Source organism: Sphaerodactylus townsendi, linkage group LG02, assembly GCF_021028975.2.
Source record: "Sphaerodactylus townsendi isolate TG3544 linkage group LG02, MPM_Stown_v2.3, whole genome shotgun sequence".
Classification (NCBI taxonomy): Eukaryota; Metazoa; Chordata; class Lepidosauria; order Squamata; family Sphaerodactylidae; genus Sphaerodactylus; species Sphaerodactylus townsendi.
The window spans coordinates 100799891-100823045 of NC_059426.1; the positions used below are offsets into that span (position 1 = coordinate 100799891).

General features: G+C 41.0%; 1 protein-coding gene across 1 annotated transcript in view; it reads right to left on the reverse strand.

Annotated features, from left to right (window-relative positions):
* SLC17A6 (solute carrier family 17 member 6) overlaps window positions 1–23155 on the reverse strand; it is a 78648-nt gene that overhangs the window by 12380 nt on the left and 43113 nt on the right. Inside the window, exons 4-8 of the mRNA XM_048484028.1 lie at window positions 18959–19073; window positions 17917–18004; window positions 16424–16510; window positions 7952–8094; window positions 6040–6189 (exon numbers count right to left, since the gene is read on the reverse strand). Coding sequence (XP_048339985.1) covers window positions 6040–6189; window positions 7952–8094; window positions 16424–16510; window positions 17917–18004; window positions 18959–19073 — 583 coding nt within the window. The remainder of the gene's footprint in view (window positions 1–6039; window positions 6190–7951; window positions 8095–16423; window positions 16511–17916; window positions 18005–18958; window positions 19074–23155) is intronic.

Genomic DNA, 23155 nt, shown 5'->3' on the forward strand with positions numbered 1-23155 from the left:
AAAACAGCCTAAGAAATATTCTGAGACCCACTGTCCCCCCCCTTTTTTAAAGAGGAGTTTTAAATAACTGGATGCCATCTATTTTAAATATTTAAACTTATTTAGATTTGAAAATTGTATGCTGCATTTTAAAATTTTAAACTTCTTGCTTTATCTGTTTGTTAATGTTGTACACCGCCCTGAGCCCTCCGGGGGAGGGTGGTATAAAAATGAATGAATGAATGAATGAATGAATGAATGAATGAATGAATGAATGAATGAATAAATAAATAAATAAATAAATAAATAAATAAATAAATATTGTAACTCCCTCTACGTGGGCCTTCCCTTGTGGCTGATCCGGAAACTGAAGCTGGTCCAGCATATGGCAGATTGTCTTCTTGCAGGTGGTTCTATTAGAGATCACATCTCTCCCATGCTGTGCCACCTGCACTGGCTCCTGGTGGAATTTGAGATCATCTTCAAGGTGTTGGTGTTGACCATTAAGGGCCTTCATTGGCTGGGGCCCTCATACCTTCAAGACTGTCTTACCCCATATGTCCCAGTTAGGCCTCTGTGCTCTGCAGAGGTGAATTTACTGGTAGTCCCTCACACCTCAATGATGCAGCTAGCCTCTACCTGGGCTTTTACAGTCCTGATCCCTGCCTGATGGAACACTCTTTCTTTAGCTGTTAGGGCCCTGCAGGACCATGGTGAGTTCCGTAGGGCTTGTAAAACTGAGTTGTTCAAGCAGGCTTTTGGGAAGGCTGGCCGCAGATTGCACATCCCCTCTTGATGCCCCAGGTACCATCTGTTATACCATCTTCAGCACTTTGCCAGTCTTTTCCCCAGCATGAGTTCAGACACCGTCAACAAATGTGGTGGGTATTATGATGCTGCTATTGTTTTTAAGGGATTTTAATGTGTTGTTCTATATTTCTATATTTTGTTATATGTTCTTGTTTTACCTTTTGCTTTACTGTACAGACCCCTTTGGGGGTTGGGCAGTATATGAGATGATGATGATGATGATGATGATGATGATGATGATGATGATGATGATGATGATTGAACTAGAAGAAGTCCAGGAAAAATTGCGAAAAGAAAATAACTGTAACACCGGAAGAAAGAACAGTACATACTCCAGAAACAGCAGGAGAGATAATAGTAGAACTGCTAGATGAAAACACCAGCACAGGGGAGAAAATAATAGTACAACTACCAGAGAAAGTCCCCATGGAAAAAACTGATAGACTGACAGAAAGACAAATAGAACTAAGGGAAAAGATCATTCACTGTGGACAATCAAATGAGGAAAGACAACGGCTCCCAGCATTGAAAATGATGCCCAAAAAAGACCTGGCAACCATAACGAGGGATGTAAACATTGCACTGATGACAATTGAAACAACTTCCATCAAAAAAACCATACAGCACATGTACAGTACAGCACAAGTGGTCACAACAGAACTGGGCATTGAAATACCTAAACCCAAGATAAATTATCCATCAAAACAAAGTGGAAAATTAGACTGAAACAGAAGATCAAAAAACTAAGATCAGATGCCAGTAACCTGAAAAATATGAAAGGACTAATATTAAAGAATGGCAAGATCATGAAAGAATTAATTAGAAGGTACTGACACTAGAGCAATTGAAAAAGCACTGGAGATCACCAAACAAATAACAGCCACAGCAAGAAAAATTGAAAGATATGAAGCAAGAAACATCCAGTACAGACAAAATCAGCAATTTAGATCAGACCAAAGGCATTTCTACCAAAGCCTCAACACAAAAATCAATGTCAAAAGCAAAAACCAGAGAAAAATGCGACACTTCGGTTTTGAAAAGATCTGTGGGAAAATGAGAAGGATTACAACAGGAAGGTGCAGTGGATAAAAGATTTTGAGAAAGATGTTGGCCAAAAACAAATGCAAGAGCTGGAAATAACAACTGATATGATAACAAGTCGAAGCAAGAAAGTGAAAAACTGGACAGCACCAGGACATGATCAATTACATGGCTTCTGGCTCAAATACCTAACCAGTTTGCATCTGACAGTGGCCAAGCAGTTCAATGAAGCCAATGTCAAGAGCCACTTGACCAGACAATGCAGACACTTGTAGGAGTACAAAGATCTCTTTATTGCAGGCAGAAAGACAGATCAGGAACAGCTAAAAGAAAGCTCTGCCTGACAAGCAGAGCTTTCTCCAATATAAGCAATACTTCCTTTCCCCTCCCTTGGAAGCGAAGACACAGTTATGAGAACCGAAAGCATTTGGCCTTCATGCGGCCAACACCAGGAACAGTTAAATATCACACCTGGCTACCAGCAAGTACAAGAATTCACACAGAGCAAAGTCTTCCCATCCCCACAGAAAGCAGTCTTGAGAGCCATGCAAAATGGTGAAATCAATGAATGGCTAACAACTGGGAAGACATACTTGATTCAGAAAGATCCAGCCAAAGGAACAACACCTGGAAACTACAGGCCAATCACATGTTTACCCACGATGCTCAAACTGCTCACTGGCATAATAGCAGATGGACTACTTGGAAGTCCTGTCAGTGGAGCAAAAAGGGAACAAAAGAAGGAGCAGGAGTACAAAAGATCAACTCCTGATAGACAAAATGATAATGGAGAACTGCAAGAATCGAAGAATGAATTTGCATATGGTCTGGAACGATTACAAGAAGACATTTGACTCACTGCTCCATAGTTGGATCATGAAATGCTTGGAAACAATTGGTGCTTCCAGCTTAAAACATCTCGAAAGTATTCACTGAGAAAAAAAGTGGATGAGACAGTGGAAAATCTGAACTGACAGTTGGAGATGAAAAAACTTTGGAACAGTCAACATTATGCGAGGTGAGAATCTTTCCAAAGTTGGATTCACTTCATCACCTTTACTGTTTATCATTGCCATGATCCCACTAACAGTAATTTTAAAGAAAACAAAGTTGGGCTATCAAATGGCCAAAGATTTGGAAAAAACCTCACATCTGCTGTACATGGATGATTTGAAGCTGTATAGGAAATCAGACACAGAAATTCAGTCACTAGTAAACACAGTCTGAATATTCAGCACAGGTATTTTGATGAAGTTTGGCCTGGAAAAGTGTGCTACTGTGGCAATAAAGAGGGGGGAGATCACCGAGAGTGATGGGATTTAAATGCCTGATGGCCAACTGATCAAGTGCAACCAGGAGGGAGCTTATAAATACCTGGGCATTTTGCAGCTGGATAACATCAAGCACGGGCAAGTGAAGACTGTTGCCAGCAGAGAGTACACCCAGAGGGTCAGGAAAATTTTGAAATCTAAATTAAACGGCAGGAATACCATCAAGGTCATCAACACCTGGGCCATATCTGTGATCAGATACACTGCAGGAATCATCAACTGGACATAGGATGAGTTGAATGCATTGGACAGAAAAACTCAGAAGCTTATGACAATGCACCATGTCTTACACCCATGCAGTGATACTGATAGATTATTCATTCCCTGGAGAACTGGTGGCAGAGGTTTACTGCAAGTACAGCAAACAGTGGAAAAGGAGAAGCAAGCACTGGCTGATTATGTGAATGAAAGTCAAGAACAGGCATTGATTTAAGTGAAGAACAGACATTTGCTGAAGACCCAGAAAACCAAACAAGAATACAGAAAAAATGTGATTAAAATGAGGACTGAAAGCTGGCACAACAAAGCACTGCACGACCAATTTCTGAAGAAGATCAAGGACAAGGTGGACAACGAAAAAACCTGGCTGTGATTAACAACTGGAACTCTGAAAAAGGAAACTGAATCTCTGATTTTAGCTGCTCAAGAGCAAGCCATTAGAACAAATTTGATCAAGGCCAAAATCGAAAAATCCTTGAATGATTGAAGATTGAAGATTGTGGAAAGAAGATTGTGGAAAGAAGCTGATGAAACTGTAGATCATGTCCTCAGCTGCTGCAAAAAGATTGCCCAGACTGAGTACAAACAGAGGCACAACTGGATGATCCTCTGGAATTTATGCAAGAATTACAACATAAGAACAGCTAAGAACTGGTGGGACCATTGTCCAAAGAAAGTAATGGAAAATGAGAAGGTCAAGATCCTGTGAGACTTTCGAATCCAAATGGACAAAGTGTTGAAACACAATACACCAGACACCACCGTGATTGAGGACAAGAAAATGACCATCATTGACATAGCAATACCCGGTGACATCAGGGTTGTTGAAAAAGAACACAAGAAGGTCACTAGATACCACGATTTAAAAATCAAGCTTCAGCATCTATGGCACAAACCAGTTGTCCCAGTGGTAATCGGCATGCTGAGAGCCATCCCGAAAACATTAGGGTAACACTTGAAACATCTTCAAATCATCAAAATTAACATGTGTCAAATTCAGAAGGCAGCCCTACTGTGATCCACACGAATACTACATCAATACATTACAACTTCCTAGGCCTCTGGGTGAGGCTCGAATTGTAATGAAGGCCAACAACCAGCTAAAGATCTGGCAGCTGTGAAATCTACCATCATCATCATCATCATCATCATCATCATCATCATCATCATCATCATCATCATCATCATCATCATCATCATCATCATCATCATCATCATCATCATCAAAATAAATTGTCAAGAACAATAAAGTATGGATTATTGACATTGCACTACCCAATGACATCCAGGTCGAAGAAAAGCAACTAGAAAAAAATTACAAAATATCAAGATTTAAAAATTGAACTGCAGTGTCTATGGCACAAAGCAGCAGCAGTGATCCCAGTGGTGATCAGCACACTGGGTGCTGTCCCAAAATCCCTGGGACAGTACTTGCAACAACTTAATAAAAATAAAATCACTGTCTGCCAAATGCAGAAAGCTGTTCTACTCGGCTCTGCAAACATTTTACGTCTAAGTTCTAGGGTAGAACTCGAAGTGGGTAGAAGGCCAACACCAACCAGTGATCTGGCAGTTGTGCTACCATGGGCTTGTTGTTTTTGTCAACAACAACAACAACAACAACAACAACAACAACAACAACAACAACAACAACAACAACGGACTGCAGGAAGTCACCATCTGTCCCCAGATAAAGGTGTCCTCTGGGCTCTTTCTCCCCACCCAGATCCAACGCAAATATCATATAAAAACAAATCTGCCCAATAGCTCTTGAAAGTGGTCAGGGACTCTTACGCCTCTGTTGTTCCTCTTACGCCTCTGGGCCACCATCTTGGAGGTCAGTGTTACAAGTCTCCCGTGGTCCTTTCCTCCCCACCTCCCCAACGAAACTTTGCAAAATCTACTCAGAAAATCCTAGGGAAACAGACAGTGTGTAAAGTTACTCCAGTCAGAGACTCCAAGGGGGAGGGGGGTGATGCACCGGGCGTGTACTCCTGTAGTGGTGTGGCAAGAGTGTGGCGGGGGCATTCCAGGATGGGACAGGGGTGGAGGACGCACCAGTGCACCAGGCGCTTTCCCCCCTTGCTGCGCCTCTGACTCCAGTCTATGTCCACTAAAACCAATGGAAGAAAAAAGAGGACAGCCATACAGAGAGGAAAAATATTCCTGCAATGTGGAGACAGATAGATACTGAGGTTTAGAATATAGCAAAACTCAAGCAGTGTTACAGCAACAAACTTGGAATTAATTGTTCGATAATACTTTTTTGTGACATTCTTTGCAATAATATCTGAATATTAAACAAGCTATTAAATTGAGGGACTCGAGGATTTTGGAAATTACTCAATGTCAATATTGTATCTTTGTCTGCTTCCACACATAGGTGAGAAAAGGTGCATCCTGTTGCACAAGCAGCGGAAAGAGTGTGGAAATGGGCAGGAACATCGGCATGGCCCATCTCTGTTGCTTTCAGCTGTTGTCATCCCCTCTCCTTTCCCTCCATATAGTGGTATAGAAAAATACTCTTGGCCTTTCCCATTGGAAACATGGACATGTAAAATTAATTGATGTTAGAAACATTTATGAAAAATTGATGGCTTGGTATTCATGCCTTCCAGGAATGTTCATTTCAATATTTTAAATTCAATAATATAAATACCTTGCTAATTTCAAAGCCAAACACCTCTTCAAAGTAAGCAGGTTGACTAATGAGCAGCAGGTAAAAAGTCCAACTTCTGCAGAAGTTTGCAACAATTATTGCATAGACAGGCATAGAAGTAAAAAATTTTCTCCATGGAGTCTTAAATTTCTGAAACAAATAAAAGCAGCATTTCACTGGCTTTTGTGTACTTTTATAGTTTTAGCAAACTGTCAAAAACTTTGGGTTGCTCGTATCTGTCACCAAGGCTGACTGATTTTTGTGTACTTGTAAAGTTTTCTCCAAGGAACAAGTAGAAAAAAATACACAAATATTTGGAAGATAATGTACTAATGTTTATGACACATAAAGAAAACAATTTGTAAAACCTTTTTGTTTTAGTTTCTCAAGTTGTAATCATGAAACAAGATTCATTTAAAGACTAGGCTCCTTTCTGTTAGTTGGCTCCTTTTTATTAGTTCATTGTTCATTGAAAGGGGGGGTGCGTCATGCACTGGGCGCATGCCTGGGGGTGGAAAATCATCCCCAGCCCCTCCCCCTTTCCCCACACCCCCACAGCCCTCCACGGTGCCCCCCACGGCACACACATACCGCCCCCCTTTCCACACTTACCTATGTTCCTTTTCTTTTTTAGTACTTTTTGAGGCTGAAAAAAGCAGCCTATTTACAGTTCAGGCTAAAAACTGCCTGAGGAACTACAGTTCCCAGGAGACCTTGGGACTCACAAGGTCTCCTGGGAAGTACAGTTCGTCAGGCAGTTTTTTCCCTGAGCACTAATGTGAAGGGGGCCGCTTTTCAGCCTCAAAAAAGTACTTCAAACAGAAAGGAAGGGAATGTGAAGGTAAAGATGTGGGAAGGGGGGCGGTGTGTGTGCGCCATGGGGGGGCTCCATGGGGGGTGGTGGGGGAGCCACGGGAAAGCCATGGGGGTGGAAAAAACACACTGCGCACTGGGCGCAGTTTGGCCCAGCTACGCTTCTGCTCTGAGCAACTGCAATTCTCACATGGTGTCATTGTAGTTACAAAGACACCTCCCTCAAAAACCAAATTTAAAAATGACATGTGTGTGGGATCACCAGGAAAAATTAACTTTATTCATTAACTGGTTGTTGTGGGTTTTGCAGGCTGTGTGGTCGTGGTCTGGTAGATCTTGTTCCTAATGTTTCACCTGCATCTGTGGCTGGCATCTTCAGAAGTGTATCACAGAGAGAAGTGTGTTGATACACCTCTGAAGATGCCGGCCACAGATGCAGGTGAAATGTTAGGAACAAGATCTACCAGACCACGGCCACACAGCCCAGAAAACCCTCCAGAACCAGTTGAATCCGGCCGTGAAATCCTTCGACAATACATTTATTCATTTTTTCAGGGAAATAGCAAGCAAATAAGCTGCTAGCAGAAGTAACCTCTGTGGAAAACCTTCAGCAAATGATGGCTGCAAGGAGACTCCTGGAACTGACAGAAAATGGCAGGCACAAGCTGCAGTGAAAATGGAAGCAAGAGCTTGAAGGGGGAGGTGGAAAAAAAGAAGCATTTTGACTTGCAATGCTTCATTTCTGCCATTCCATGCAGGAGAAAAAAGCCAAAACAGTTCATTTTAAAACATCTGCAGGACTTTTTAATTCCTTTGTGCAAAATGGACCAGGGTTAGATTTACGAAACACAGTATATTTCTTTTTCATTCTCTCAAGTGAAAATAGACATTGTAGCACCAGTCTGCTATTAATTTTTCAGTTAATATTAATAGTTCAGTTAATAGACATTTCAGTTAATAGTTCAGTTCAGTTAATAGACATTGTAGCCCCAGCCTGCTTCTCCTTACAGTGGGACAAATATTAATTTTTCAGTCCATCCTTTGACCAAACTACAAGATGATTTGTTTCCACACTAACAACCAGAGACAAAGTCCTTACTTCCATTGCTCCTAAAAGATTGGCACTCTCTCCAATACTCTCTTCTATGTATCTGCGTTCTTCATCTGTAATTGTAGGATGTTTTGCAGGACTCTCATATGATACCAAAAGCCAAAACATGTACCAAACCATGCCAAAACTTCCTGTTGAATATATAAAGAAAGGAAGGATTTAAAAACAAACTCTGAAGTAGATGATGCAAAATATACATTTGCTTGTATAGCATTTTCCTTATAGTATTGTATAGCATTTTCCTTATATCTTGATACTTCTCTTGATACTCTTTTGATACTTCTGAGATGGATGTGAGTTCTGATAAGTCTGAGACCATAATGAAGTTGTCTTTTCCTTAAAGTCACTGGAAATGTTTGCATAAATTAGTGACTCCAAATGGAGGTGGGCACACATTTGCTGCAATTTGTGAGTTCAACACAGTTGAGGAAAGGGTTGCTTTAATGGGAAAATTGCAGAGGCCAAAAACATAGTCCTGCCACAATGAGGCTGGTAGTTTGTAAACCAACATTTTTTGTACAATTTTGTCTTGAGTACAAGCCTACAGATGTATGCATTCCTGTTCTCTCTCTCTCTCTCTCTCTCTGTGTGTGTGTGTGTGTGTGTGTGTTTGTGTGTGTGTATGTGCACTGATTTGGGATGCAATCCATTGCAGCTCTTTGTCATCTTTATTTTACCAAAATAAAGTTACCTTTTTATATTTCTACTTAACTGAAACACCTCTTGTTTTAACCCTGCAAGATCTTGCTAAACTAAAAAAAAATCACCACCATAGTGGAGCTGTGACAGTCTGTCTGACAGTGTCGCACACTTCTGTGCTAATTTGAAGGCTTCTCTCTTCGTAGCAAGATAAAAACAGGCACATGAAATATCTAATCTCAGCAACACTTCTGATGCAATGTGTCAGAGCTTCTGTTAGCAAGAGGCATTTGAAATACACAGCACTGATTAGTGCAGAATGAGCACCCTGGGTTTTTATTCTATTATTAACTGGGACATGCTTAAAGAAAATCCTTCATTAATTGTTGATTCTAAATGGAATTATATTTTGAGGCATATTAATTGGTGTGTCCAATGAAGAAGGCGCATGGGCTCTTTCCTTATACTTTTAAACCTCACTACTCTTTGGCATTATTTATTTAATTTTTAAACCCTTAGAAATTATTAAAATTAAGGAGGAATAATTAGAAAATTATTCCTCCTAAATTTTAAAAGCACACAGTGGTTATTCTCCAGTCTTATTCCCTCCTTGACAGAATCAACAGTTGGCTTTAATAATGGTAAGCAACTAAAATGCTCTCCTTTGTAACCATTGATGAAACAAAAGATACATTTGTGAACAAGGAGAGCCCCTTTCACAGCTAAAGGTGCCTTTGAAGTTTTTTGGCAGTAGCTTTCACTCCCAAAGAAGCAACTCAAATATTCACCTGTCTCTTTAGGAGGTGCTGCAAAACAAACTTCAAACAAATCTCTGGTACTGTGACGGCTCCCTAATTTTTATTTCAGTGTTTGGTACCTGCCAGTTCAAAGGCAAAATCTGACCCCCTCATAGGCCCCTTCCGCACACGCAAAATAATGCGTTTTCAAACCACTTTCACAACTGTTTGAAAGTGGATTTTGCTATTCCGCACAGCTTCAAAGAGCACTGAAAGCAGTTTGAAAGTGCATTATTCTACATGTGCGGAATGAGCCATAGAGTCTGTCAGCTGCTTGCAATATTGATCCACACACACCTCTTCTCCTCAAGGGCAGTGGATATAGAAATGAGAAATAATGGACAACTAGAAGGGGACACAGCAAATGAAAGTGGAGTACATCTTACAGTCCTTATGGGCATCCCAGAGAACACCAGAGCAATCAACAGAGTCAGAAGGGATGCCCAACTCGCACTATTTTCATGTTGACTGATGCCATGAACTTTCACAAGTGAGTTGAGGTATCTTCTGTGCTATTCAGAAGACTCAAATGTGCATTCCAACCATGTAGGATAGTGCCAAGCTGAAATAGGCCTCCCATTTACCTACCTAGGACAGGTAAATGGACTTCACAGACTTCATTACCCACCTCAGAGTAGTTAGGAATAAGAGGAAAAAAATGTCTTCCATATAGTTATGCTCAAGACCATACATACTAGGGAAACAGCCCATAACATTAGCCAGGACATCACAACTTACCCAAACTCAACCCTCCCCAGGGACTCTTCCCAAATCTTCCAGCATTTGCCATAGAAGTGTGGAAAACTTAGGGTTGCCAATCTCTAGGGGGATCTGGAGATCTCCCAGAAGTACAGCTGATCTCCTGATGAAAATTGCAGCTTCGGAAGGTGAATCTGGTGTTATACCCTACTGAGGTATCTCCGTTCCCCAAACTCTGCCTTCCCAGCCACTCCCCAGATATCTTCAGAAATTTCCCAAGGTAGAGTTGGCAGCCATATGGGAAACTTATGCTGAAAGGACTCCAGAATGCACTCCGTCTTTGTGGAAGGGAGCAGCACCAGCCAGCCAGAAAGCAAGCAGTACAATGTATGAAAAGTCGCTTCTTATTGTTACTCCATCTGATTGAGAATTAGGGTTGCCAACTCTACCTTGGGAAATTCCTTGAGATTTGGAGATTGAGCCTGGGGACAGGGAAGGGAAAGAGCTGAGCAGTGATGTGATGCCACACCCTCTGAAGACACAATTTCCTCCAGGGCAACTCTTCAGCCTGGAGCTCAGTTGTAATTCCAGAATAACCCCAGGTCCCACCTTGACGTTCTAGACTACTAGAAGGGAACACAGCATATGGAGAATACATTCTGGAATTTTGTGTGATACTGCGAAAAACTGTAGGACATCATCCAATTTGTGCCCTGCTCCCTATCTCATCTTGACCTTGTCATTAAGAAATAAGGGAATGAAAGCATCAGCCAGACAGTGTCAGAAACAGAATGGGGGAGGATAAACGACACATTTTTCACTTCTTGTCCCCATGGGAAGTATGTGTATGACAATTGTTACTCACTGGAATGTATATCCTTTAAAGCCATTTCTGGGTAAACTTCAATATTTCAATACTACTTCAGAAATGCATGTCCAGAATTTTCATATTTTATTTATTTTAAACTGATTGGCACCAGTTTAAAATGTCTAAAAAGCTGTTTCTTTCCCCATCCCAATCTAGCCTTCCCTTCCAAGCAGATCCCCTCAAGCATGGTATAATGGTTAGGAGCAAGCAGTGGACTCTAATTTGTAGAATTGGGTTTGATTCCGCACTCTTCCACATGAGCAGCAGACTCTTATCTGGTAAACTGGATTTGCTTCCCTGTTCTTACACATGAAGTCTGCTGTATGACCTTGGTCTAGTCACACTTCTTCAGGAGGCCTTCAGCTCCACATACCTCAAAAGGTTTCTGTTGTAGGGAGAGGAAGGAAAGGAGTCTGTAAGGCGCTTTGAGACTCCTTACAGGAGAAAAAGGCGGGGTATAAATCTAAACTCCTCCTTCTCCTCTTCTTCCCCTTTTGCTCTTCTCTTCAATGGGGACCCAAAGCAGCTTATATAACTGTCACCTCCATTTTATTCACACAACCACAGTCCTGTGAGGTAGAGAAAGTGCTGAGAATAAATGACTGGCTTCAGGTCACTTATACATAACAGTGGGGATTTGAACCTAAGGCTGTTTCTGCACAGCCAGAGCAGCGGGGCTGCATCAGCATGATTCATGCCGATGCAAGCCCTGGGGTTGTTCACACAAATGGCTTTGCTGGCTGCGCAGCTGGCAGAGCAAGCTCCGCACAGCTGTGCAACCCTCCAAATGCCTCCTTACCTTTTCCTGACATCCATAACTCTGTGGAGGCCAGGGGACACACCTCCATGGCCAGAGCAATGGCTGCAGGAACGGAGGCCAGGAGCCATGTCCCCAGGCCTCCACAGAGGGACGAAAGCCAGGAGGAGGCAAGGAGGCATTTGGGGCCGGTGCAGGGAAAACGCCACCTTCCACTCGCTGCCATTCGCATGGCAACCTTGTTGAGCGAGGTTCAAAAGCAGCATTTTCATGCTGCTTGAGGGGGCGAGCATGGTGCTGCTGCAATTCAGCAGCACCAGCTGTGCGAACAGCGCCCCAGGGATGGTGTTTTTACCATCCCTAGGGTGCTGTTTTCTGCCCGTGCAAAAACAGCCTAAGTCTCCCACATCCTAGTCTTATACTCTTACCACTAAACCGCAATGGTTTATATGCCCACCCCTCTTGCAGATCCCTTTTTATGTAGGGTTGACAGCTTTCAGGTGGAGTCTGTAGACCTCATGGAATTACAATGGATCTTCAGGCAATAGAGATTAGTTCCCCTGGATTAAATGGTAACTTTCGAGGTTTCAATCCATAGCATTATATCCACATTGAGCTCCCTCCAAATTATTCTTTCCCCATGCTCTGCTCCCAATTATCTAGAAATTTCCTGAGTCAGAGCGGTTTCTGAGCTAGTCAGTATAATTAAATTATTTTCAATCTAGCTTTATACATTTGTTCTAAGTAAAGATCTAGTTCACTGACTTTTGTTCAGCTTCCACTGTTTTACACTGAGGTAAGCGCAATGTGAGTCATTGTCCTCATTTAGGCCTAATTTGGCAGTTTGTACAATTTTGCTGTTTTGAAAATTATTAGGCTTCTTCCTGACCTATTTTCTCTCTGCTACTTGTGATGTTATTCCTCCTCAAAATCCCTCCTAGAGCTTTTCCCCTCCCTACTTCCAAAAAAAATATTAAAGGTTAGGGTAGCCATCATCTGAACCTTCTATCTGGCCGTAAACCTTTCTTCTTCAAGCAACACTTCGATATCCACAGAGAGATTCCCCCTCATTTCCCACTATTTGGGACTCTTTCCTACTATAAGAGAATGCATGTATACTAAGAATGCCTGTATACTAAGAAGTTTACCCTTTGCACAGATTACATTCCCATGAACACAAAGTGCAGAATAAATAATGATATTACCTTACATTAAGAAGGCAAGTAAAATAACAAAGGGACATTCCAAGAGCTCCATCTGGGACTATGACTATCTGAAGAGATGGAATTTGATGACTGTCATATGTATTTTTGAAACATTCAGTCTTGACTGCTAAATGCATTCTATGTGGGGCTGTCTCTTACTATTCAGAATTCTCAGAGTAGAAAGTGACTGTAAATCTCATGTGCAACTTTGGAATACTTAATCAGTGCCCATTTCAGGATGCTAGTTTTGACCTTTAAAACACTAGGCAGCTAAGGATCAGCCTAGGAAGTATTTCCTCTCAGAAGAAATGTGGTCACTTGCAATCATTAAATCATCTAGGAACCTCCCTTTCAGCAGATAATTCAATCTTTCTGCTGTTTCATGCTTTTAGATAATGTACTTGATTATTTTATTTTTTCAAATCAATAGAAATAATATATTTATTTATTTATTTATAATATAACAGATGCCAGTTCTTTTAGTCAGTTGTTGACCTTTTATTACAATTTGAGCCTCTCCCAGAGGCCTAGGAAGTTGTAATGTATCAGTATAATATTCATGAGGATTCAAAAAGGAGTGCCTTCTGAATCTGACAGATGTTGTTGATTTGAAGATGTTTCAAGTGTCACCCTAGTGTTTTTGGAATGGCACCCAGGATGCCAATAACCACTGGGAAAATCTCAGCTGGTTTGTTCCATAGTCGCTGTATCTTGATTTTCAAATCATGGTATTTAGTATTTGATCTTCTTCAGAAATTCACCATGCAGTGCTTTGTTGTGCCAGCGATCAGTTCTTGTTTTAATGACACTTTTTCTGTACTCCGGTTTGGTTCTCTGAGCTTTCAGTAAATCTTCACTTCAATCAATGCCTGTTCTTGACTAATTCACATAATTGGCCACTGCATGTTTCTGCTCTTCCACTGTTTGCTTTATTTGCAGTAACCCTCTGCCACCAGATCTCCAGAGAAGGTATAATCTATCAGTATCACTACGTGGGTGGAATATTGTCAGTCTTCTGAGTTTTTATTGTCAGTCTTCTGAGTTCTTCTATCCAGTGCATCCAAATCACCTGTGTCCAGTTGATGAATCCTGCAGTGTGCCTGATGATGGGTATGACCCAGGTGTTGATAGCTAGACTTGGCGATTCGGCATGGCCAAATTGCCAAAACAGCCCAATCAGGTTTGATTCAGGAGATTCAGCTCGAATTCAGGCTGAATTCAAGCAGCCCGAATCTGAATCCATTTGAATGCTTGAATCCGAATCGCAATATGGGCATTCAAATGAATAAGGGTGGGTGGGTGGTTTAGGAGCCTTTTGGGCTCCCTTTAAACATCACTGAAAGCAGTGTTGTTTTGTTTGCCTAAATTTGGCATGGATGGGGGGGGGAGGAAATTTAAAGGGAGCTCTCCCTTTAAATCTCCCCCAATCCATGCCAAATTTAGGCAAACAATGCTGCTTTCAATGCTGCTTTCCCTCCCCTCCCTTCCTCCCCCCTTCCCCGGATTTCCACCCCTCCACCTTCTTCTCCCACTGCCACTGCTTGCTTTTCCCCCCACCTTCCTCTCCCACTGCCCCTGCTTGCACCCCCACACCTTCCATTCCCAATGCCCTTGCTTGCTACCCCCACACCGTCCTCTCCCACTGCTCCTGCTTGTTAAACCAAAGCTTCCTCTCACACTGCCCCTGCTTGCTACCCCCACACCGTCCTCTCCCACTGCCCCTGCTTGCCACCCCCCACCTTCCTCTCTCAGTGCCCCTGCTTGCCACCCCTCACAAAAATCATGCATCCCATGCTTCGTGGCACCATAGTGGCACAAAAATGGGGTAAAAAAGCAAAGATCCTCACGGATCCTCCTGATTTTTTCACTTGGTCACCCCAAAATTACCATCACATCACAGTTCATGCCCCTAGCCACTTGTCTGAACACAACAGTCACACATCTCATGCTCCATGGTGCCACAATGGCACAAACACCTGCTTAAAAAGCAAGGATCCTTGTGGATCCTCATGATTTTTGCACTAAGTTATCCCCCAAATCACCATCACATCACAGCTCATGCCCCTAGCCACTTGTCTGAACACAGCAATCACACATTCCAGGCTCTGTAGTGCCACAGTGGTGCATTTCTATGCCAACACTCTCAGTGATCTTGCCCCTTTTTATTGCCACAGTGGTGCACAAGGTGACTGGTGTGCAATAGGGGCAAATGTCTGTTGCGGCAAGATTTCTTGTACAGATGTATTCTGTCACATTAAGCAAAACCACTTCTAGCACAAGTTTTAATTTGCTTTGCCTCCAGAACAAAAATATTTGCTAATGAGCACAGTTTTGATATAATAATAACACAGAGTGCTTTTCCAAAGTACAGTACAAGCAGGGTCTCTTTTTGACTCCTCTTTACCTACCACCCCCCCCCCGCCCCACTTCTGTTCTTCTTGATGACTGGGAGGGCTTTTTAAAACTTTGTTTCAAATATGTCTTTATTTTAAAAGGAGCCTTTCTGTTCTCCTGTAACATCAGCAGTGGCAGGAAGTATGTGGCAGGGGAGAGGAGAGGGAGAGAATTACAGGTCTAGACATGGTCTCCTTCAGCAGCATGAGGTCTAGGGAACTGCTTTGACTCTGTAGTGCCACATTTGGGTGGATTATTTTTGAGAAGAGTTGCAATACCGATATAACTGCATTAACAGAAATATTGATATAACAATGATTTAAAAGCTTTTACAAACCCAGCCAAATCTTGGCAATACTGGGTGTGATGAGATCTGTGCCCATGAAGGGGAAGAAGGGAAGGCATCAGCCCAACTGGGGGCTATGGGTGAGGCACCTGCTCATAGTATTTAAGCTATTTATTGTCATAGCCACAGACTGTACAGCAACATTAAATAGAATATTTTTAATTTCATTCTGTAGACTGGTAGGAAATTTTGGTTTTCCTAAGGCCATACAATAAGCTTGTGAACTTGCTGAAATTTGATCTAATGACATACAGTTTCTATGCTGAACTTGTCTGGGAATTGTCATCATATCGTATAGGTAATGTGGTTGGATTTTCTGTGGTAGAATTTCAAAGGATTATATTATAGGCAGCAAGTAAACAGAGTTCCATTGTTTATTCCATTGCATACATAGACTTATTGGTCAATTTCTATGCTTTTTTTTTTTTTATCTCCCATCTTCCAAGAAGTTTGGAAGTATATAATCATACATAGCTTCCCACCCTTCAAATAAGTCTCCCAACTGTGTGAGGTAGATTAGGCTGAGAAAAAGCAACAAATTGACGCGAAGTCTGCAATGAACTTCATGGCTGACTTGAAGTGAGAACTATCTAGCCTTAATCCCCTTTTTACACACACTGGTGCTCACACTATGCTTTTGATGTAATGAAATCTAACAGTAAAATATCCCATTTATATTAATAATAAAATAGTATTTAAAATCCAGTTGGGCTGTGGTAATAGACAGGGTATGAGGCAGATAGTCAATAACCTACCATACACATAGAACACAGAAGACCATCCAGTATATTGCACTAATATCCCAGCCAAAGGCATTGCAATAACTGCACCTGCATAGGAACCTGGAAAAGAAGGTAGACTTTTATGAAGTGGAAATACTTACAGGGGTGGCTATGGAGCCAAAATGAATATTCATATGAAGTCACGTGTATAGCGTGTGCGCAAGTTGAGTATACTAAGCCCCATAAAGCAAATTGCTTACTTGCACAGTATAAACAAACCTGTGATTTTGCATACCTTTGAAGAAAACTATTCATTGATATCTTTCTGGACAAAATATCCAAATGTAGATTATACAGATAATCTTATAAATGTTAATTGACTGATACTCTCATGTGATTGAATTACATAACTTTATCATATGATGTCATAAAAAATACACCAAAGAGAGCAACCAACTTACGTGAAATTCTTTTGAGTGCATTTAGGGTTTTTTTTCAAACTGGAATGTAGGTGGGTAAGGTGATGTGATCGTCTACATGTTCCATATTGTCTTCAGATTGTTTATTTACTATCATAGTTTTCTATCATAGTTTTAAGTGCGTAACAGTGTGATTCTATGCAAGTGCCCATTTTTCTTAACAGATCTAGAAATGTGAGATTGCTATCCTAATCACTCTTAGAATCATAGAATCATAGAGTTGGAAGAGACCACAAGGGCCATCAGATTCAACCCCCTGCCATGCAGAAACACACAATCAAAGCACTCCCAACATATGTTCATCCAGCTTCTGTTTAAAAACCTCCAAAGAAGGAAACTCCATCACTCTCTGAGGTAGTGTATTCTACTGTCGAACAGCCCTGACAGTCAGAAAGTTCTTCCTAATGTTTAGATGGAATCTCTTTTTAGGTGAATCTCTTTTCCTGCACCTTGAATCCATTGCTCCATGTCCTAGTCTCTGGAGCAGCAGAAATCAAGCTTGCTCCCTCACCAACATGACATCCCTTCATATATTTAAACATAGGTATCATGCCCCCCTCCCCCCCTCAATCTTCACTTCTCCACACTAAGCATTCCCAGTTCCTTGAATCTCTCTTTGTAGGGCATGGATTCCAGACCTTTTATCATTTTATCAGACCTTTTATTATTTTTATCATTTATCCAGACCTTTTATCATTTATCACGTTCCAGCTTGTCAATATCCTTCTTAAATTGCTGTACCCAGAACTGAGCACAGCACTCTAGGTGAGGTCTGACCAATGCAGAGTAGAGTGATACAATTACTACCTTCGATCTAGACACTATACTCTTATTGATGCATCCCAGAATTGTATTGGCTTTCTTGGCTGCCATATCACACTACTGACTCATGTTCAGTTTGTAGTCTAGTAAGACTCCCAGATCCCTCTTATGTGAAAGTGAATTCCATAGCAAACCAGAGGTGTGATTATTGTAGATGAATCAAATAAAGCAAAAATATTGTTAAATTCAGATGAAGTGATAACAAGAACTTAAGATGTTACTTACCACAGAAAGATGTAGTTGCTAGTCTACTTCTCTCTAGAGGAGGTGCCCACTTGCTCCATATTCCATGGCAGGCTGGATAAGTTACACCCTGTGGAATAAATTGCTTATTTACTGTTTATTTGATTTTATATTAGTTGTAATCAGTGTATGGGACTAACAGGACTTGTCATGGAATTCATGATAATTCTCAAAACATGGGACAAATCAACTAGAAGGAAGAGGTTCATAAATTTCTGATAAAATAGAACATGCTGGTTGCAGTACATTCTCATTTTTCCACTTTGCTTATGCCTGCCCTGGATAAGGGGGGAAAGGGTTACCTTCTTTGAACAGGTCTCTTCTGTAGATCTGCTGATGGCTACAGTAGTCCTCAAGACTATAATTTCATCCTGACCCACACAGAAGTGTGAAAGGAGATCACATGACTTGCCCAGCTTCATGGAACTTTGGAATGACCAGGGCCTGGAATTTGTCTGCATAATCTCCTCCTCTAGGCAGCCCTAAGAACTGCTTGTGGGACACTAACTCTGTATCTGTTTACCTGGTGCCTCATATTTTGCATTTCAGATGCCAGGTGAAGAGACTTCTGTATTCTGGGGCTCCAATGGGTAAATAAAGAGATTTTTCATTCTCAGTCCTTGAGACTTGTTCATAGATGGTGAGTTGCTAAAAACTGTCAATTTTAGTGGGGTCAGTAATGTAATAATCACCCTTTTATGCAGTTGTGTTTTATTGTAAGTGACAGTTATTGATCTTTTTTGGTAGAAGGGAGTATAAGGAAAATCTATCAGATGAATACACAAATCATGTCTCCTGACCATTCCTTTAGTAGCTTCAGAATGGATTTCCACCCATTAGTTCCAGTGCAACCCCAGCACAGTTCCTCCTGGTCATTCCTAGGAGAGAAGAGCAGCACCAAAATAGAACAGACACAAAAAAAGATCTTTGTCAGAAAAAGTGAGGGAGATCGTGAGCAGTAGCGCTTTCTCCTATCCATGTTGATGGTGGAAATAGCAAAATAATTTTTAATTATTTTCCATACCTCAACAAGGCCTTGCAAGATTCTAACAAAGATAACACATCCAAAATGCACTCGAGCCGCAGATGGTATTAGCATGTTGAGAGTGGAAGTCAGGAGTATAGCTGCCCCAAAAACTCTGTAAGAGAACAGAAAGGTGACAAATATGTAATAGTTCTTTTTTATATTTATGCCTGTACTGCACACATATTGATCAAGTTCAGTATCTTCTTCTCTGACTGACAGTGATTCTCTGAGATTTCAGGTACAAGAAGTTCATTGTGCTTACTGAAATCTGTTATTGGCTGACGTTGGTCACTCATACAATCTCAGCCTGACAGGGTTACTGCAAACCTGAAGATGGGGAAAATCATATATACTACCTTGATTTCCACAGGGGAAAAACAGGGGGAAAATTAAAAGGGGGGGGGTTAAATATATTCAGGAAAGCATTGCTTAACTATTAACTCCTACTGATGAAGCATCAACCAACTACTTTTGACTAATAACAATATATCATCCTAAAAACAGATAGCCACTCAGCAACTATTGTACTTATTCAACATTAAGTACCATACATGTTTATTTGTCTCCCTATCTCTTCAATCTTTATGCAGAACATATTTTAAGGAAAGCTAGATTATATTTAGATGAAGGTGGATTGAAAATTGTTGGAAGGAACATTAACAATCTGAGATATGCAGACGATACCACATTATAGTCAGAAAATAGTGGAGACTTGAAATGTCTACTGATGAAGGTGAAAGAAGAAAGTGCCAAAGCAAGAGGACAGTTGAACATCAAGAATTAAACAACTTTGAAAATGAAGACATTACAATTGTTTAAGATTTTCTATTCTTTGTCTACCACATCAATCAAAAGTGAGACCACAATCAAGAAATCACAAGGAGATTGAAACTAGGAAGGGCAGTGAAGGAGCTAGAAAAAATCCTTACATGTAAGGATGTGTTACTGGCAGACAAATTTAAGATAATCAAAATAATACATGGCAAAGTATTCCCCATTACTATGTATGGATGTGAGCAAATAGAACTAATATTAAAATCATCTCCAAAGTCTGAAGTGTACAGTGTCAGTGTTGAACCATTATCTTAGTCAAGATGTTACTCCTTGACCTTGAACAAGTCATCTGTTTTCTCATAACACTGTTAAAGGTAAATGAAATAAGGATGTCCTGTTGCCTTTAACAGGAAAGAGTGTTTGGAGGGCAGTCATCAGCAGTCGCAAACACTTTAAGAAGAGTGGTTTGTCGCTTATTTTTTAAAGAACTAAATATGCTGAAACAGTAAGGAGAAAAACATTGCAAGGCACACTTCCAGTGCATTACGTCCATGTATCTGTTTATTCACACAAGCAGTTAGAAATCTTGAACTGGAAATAGGATTGATTTTGTTTGAAAAGTCAGACAAATGGCTTAAGGCAGCTGCACAGGAAAAGGTCATTTGGTCCATGGAGGATGCTCCACTGAGATGGGCTTCCACTGCTCTCTCTCTTATTATTATTAATACATCCCATCCAGCCTCTTTCTATATAAACAATATCTCAGTCTCCTGAGAGAAATAGAGAGCCAGAGTGTGTGACAGACTGCATATCCTTGTGTCTGACAGCTTTTCCTCACAAGTTTCCTACAATTTTTATCCTCCCGGGATCAACAATTCTGGCCTGAATTCAATATTTACTTTTAACATATAGGTTATATTTCCTGAACAATGAAATTTATAACAAAGCATGAGTGGTTCATTTCCTTATATTTTATTTCTAGGCTATCCCTTACAGTACATTTAACCTCATGCAAGTATCAATATACACAATAAAAGTAGCTATTTTTATTACATATGTTTCCTATATTTATATATAGTCACATCTGCTGTATGCAGGTACTGTAATCATATGTTGATTCAGAAATGAGATCCACTGATTACAGTGAGCTTATTCACAGGTAGGTGTGCATAGAATTGCAATATGGCAGAGATTCTGTGCACAATTTTCTGAGAGTAATCCCACTGAATTCAGTAAAACTCAGTACACAATGTCTTTGATTTGTAACCAACACCATGAGGTATAAAAGGCAAAAGATGACAGGGGGGTATCTAGGGTAGGGAAACCAAGGTGCATGCCCTGGGTGCCATTTAAAGGGACACTCTCAGCAGACCAGTCCCCTTCCTGCCAAGAACTCCACTTCGCCTGGATATGGTGGTAGGGGACTCCCTGATAAGGGTGGTGGTAGGGGACTCCCTGCTAAGGGGGACAGAAGCAGCAATTTGCTGGCCTGACAAGATCTATCAAGAGATGTGCTGTCCCCCTGGGGCAAAAATCCATGATGACACAGAGAGGCTAAGAAGATTTGTTAAGCCCACTGACCATTATCCCCTCCTTTAAATCCATTTTGGAACAGATGACACTGCTAGATGTAGCTTTCATGACATCAAAAAGGATTTTGAGGCTCTCGGAAGTAAGCTGAAGGAACTGGATGCACAGGTTGTCCTTCCATCTCTATTTCCAGTTGAAGGACATGGCCCAGGGAGGGAAAGAAGAATAGTGGAGGTGAATAAGTGGCTTCGCAGGTGGTGCCGCCAGGAATGTTTTGGCTTCTTGGTCCATGGTCTGCAGTTTCATGAACAGTGACTACTGGCAAGGGATGGGTTACACCTCATGGCTGTAAGGAAGAACATTTTTGCTAGGAGATTGACAAATCTTATCAGGGGGGCTTTAAACTGAGTGAAGTGGGGGATGGAGACAATATTCAAGTGGGAAGGAGTTCACCTAGTACTAGAGAGAACAGGCTGAAGGATATAGGCATGAATCAAAGCCTTAGATGTCTCTACACTATTGCTCAAAGCATGAGTAATAAACAGGATGAACTGGAACTCTTAACATGGCATAATAAATATGATATAACAGACATCACTGAAACCTGGTGGGATGAATCTCATGACTGGAATGTAATAATTGAGGGGTACAACCTATTCCGGAGAAATAGATCAACTAGGAAAGGTAATGGAATAGCACTATATGTCAGGGATGATTACACCTGTGAGCATGATGGCTTCTTGGAGCAGATGACCAAACTTTCACAAAGAAGAGAAATAGTAGAAATGGGAGATTTCAATTATCCAAATATTTGCTGGGAGTCAAACACTGCCAGGACTACCAGGTGAAACAATTTCCTTACTTGCCTTGCAGACAATTTCATGGTCCAGAAGGTGGATGAGGCAACAAGGGGATCGGCTATTTTAGATCTGCTCCTCACCAACAATGATAACCTGATTAATGGGGTGGAAGTGGTAGGGTTCTTAGATGGGTGTGACCATGTTCTACTGGAGTTTGTTATACAGTGGAAACGGAATGCCATGTCTAGTCAGACACATGTTCTAGACATTAAGAAAGCTTATTTCAGTAAACTTAAGAAACTACTAGGTGTGACCCCATGGTTAAGAATATTAAAAGAGAAGGAAGTAGAAGATGGATGGAGTTTCTTAAAAGTGAGATCTTGAAGGCACAATTTCAAACAGTTCCAATGAGGAGAAAAAATGGGAGGTGTCTATAGAAACCTGGATGGATGTCTAAAGAACTCTCAAATGAGCTAAGATATAAAAGAGACATGAACAAAAAATAGAAAAGGAGGGAAATCACTAAAGAGGAATTTAAACAAATAGTCAAGACATGGAGGGAGAAAGTCAGAAAAGCTAAAGCTCACAATGAGCTCAGACTTGCGAGAGATGTTAAAAATCATAAAAAGGGTTTTTTTGGTTATGTCTGTACAAAAGGAAGAAAAAGGATGATAGGGTCACTGCGTAAAGAAGATGGTGAAATTCTAACAGGGGACAGAGAAAAGGCAGAACTACCCAATACCTTCTTTGCCTCGGTTTTTCCCCCCCAAAAGTAAAAACAGTGCTCAACTGGGGAGAAATGGATCAGAAGATACAGTAGGGGAAATTCAGCACAGATAAATAAAGAACTAGTACAGGAATACCTGAATACTTTAAATGAATTCAAATCTCCGGGCCCTGATTAACTACATCCCAGGGTATTAAAAGAACAGGAAGAAGTAATCTCAGAACTGCTTGCTATAATCTTGGAGAACTCCTGGAGAACAGGAGAAGTCCCAGAGGACTGAAGGAGAGCTAATGTTGCCCACATCTTCAAAAGGGGGGAAAAAGAGGACATCCAGTCAGCCTGACATCAATACCAGGAAAGATT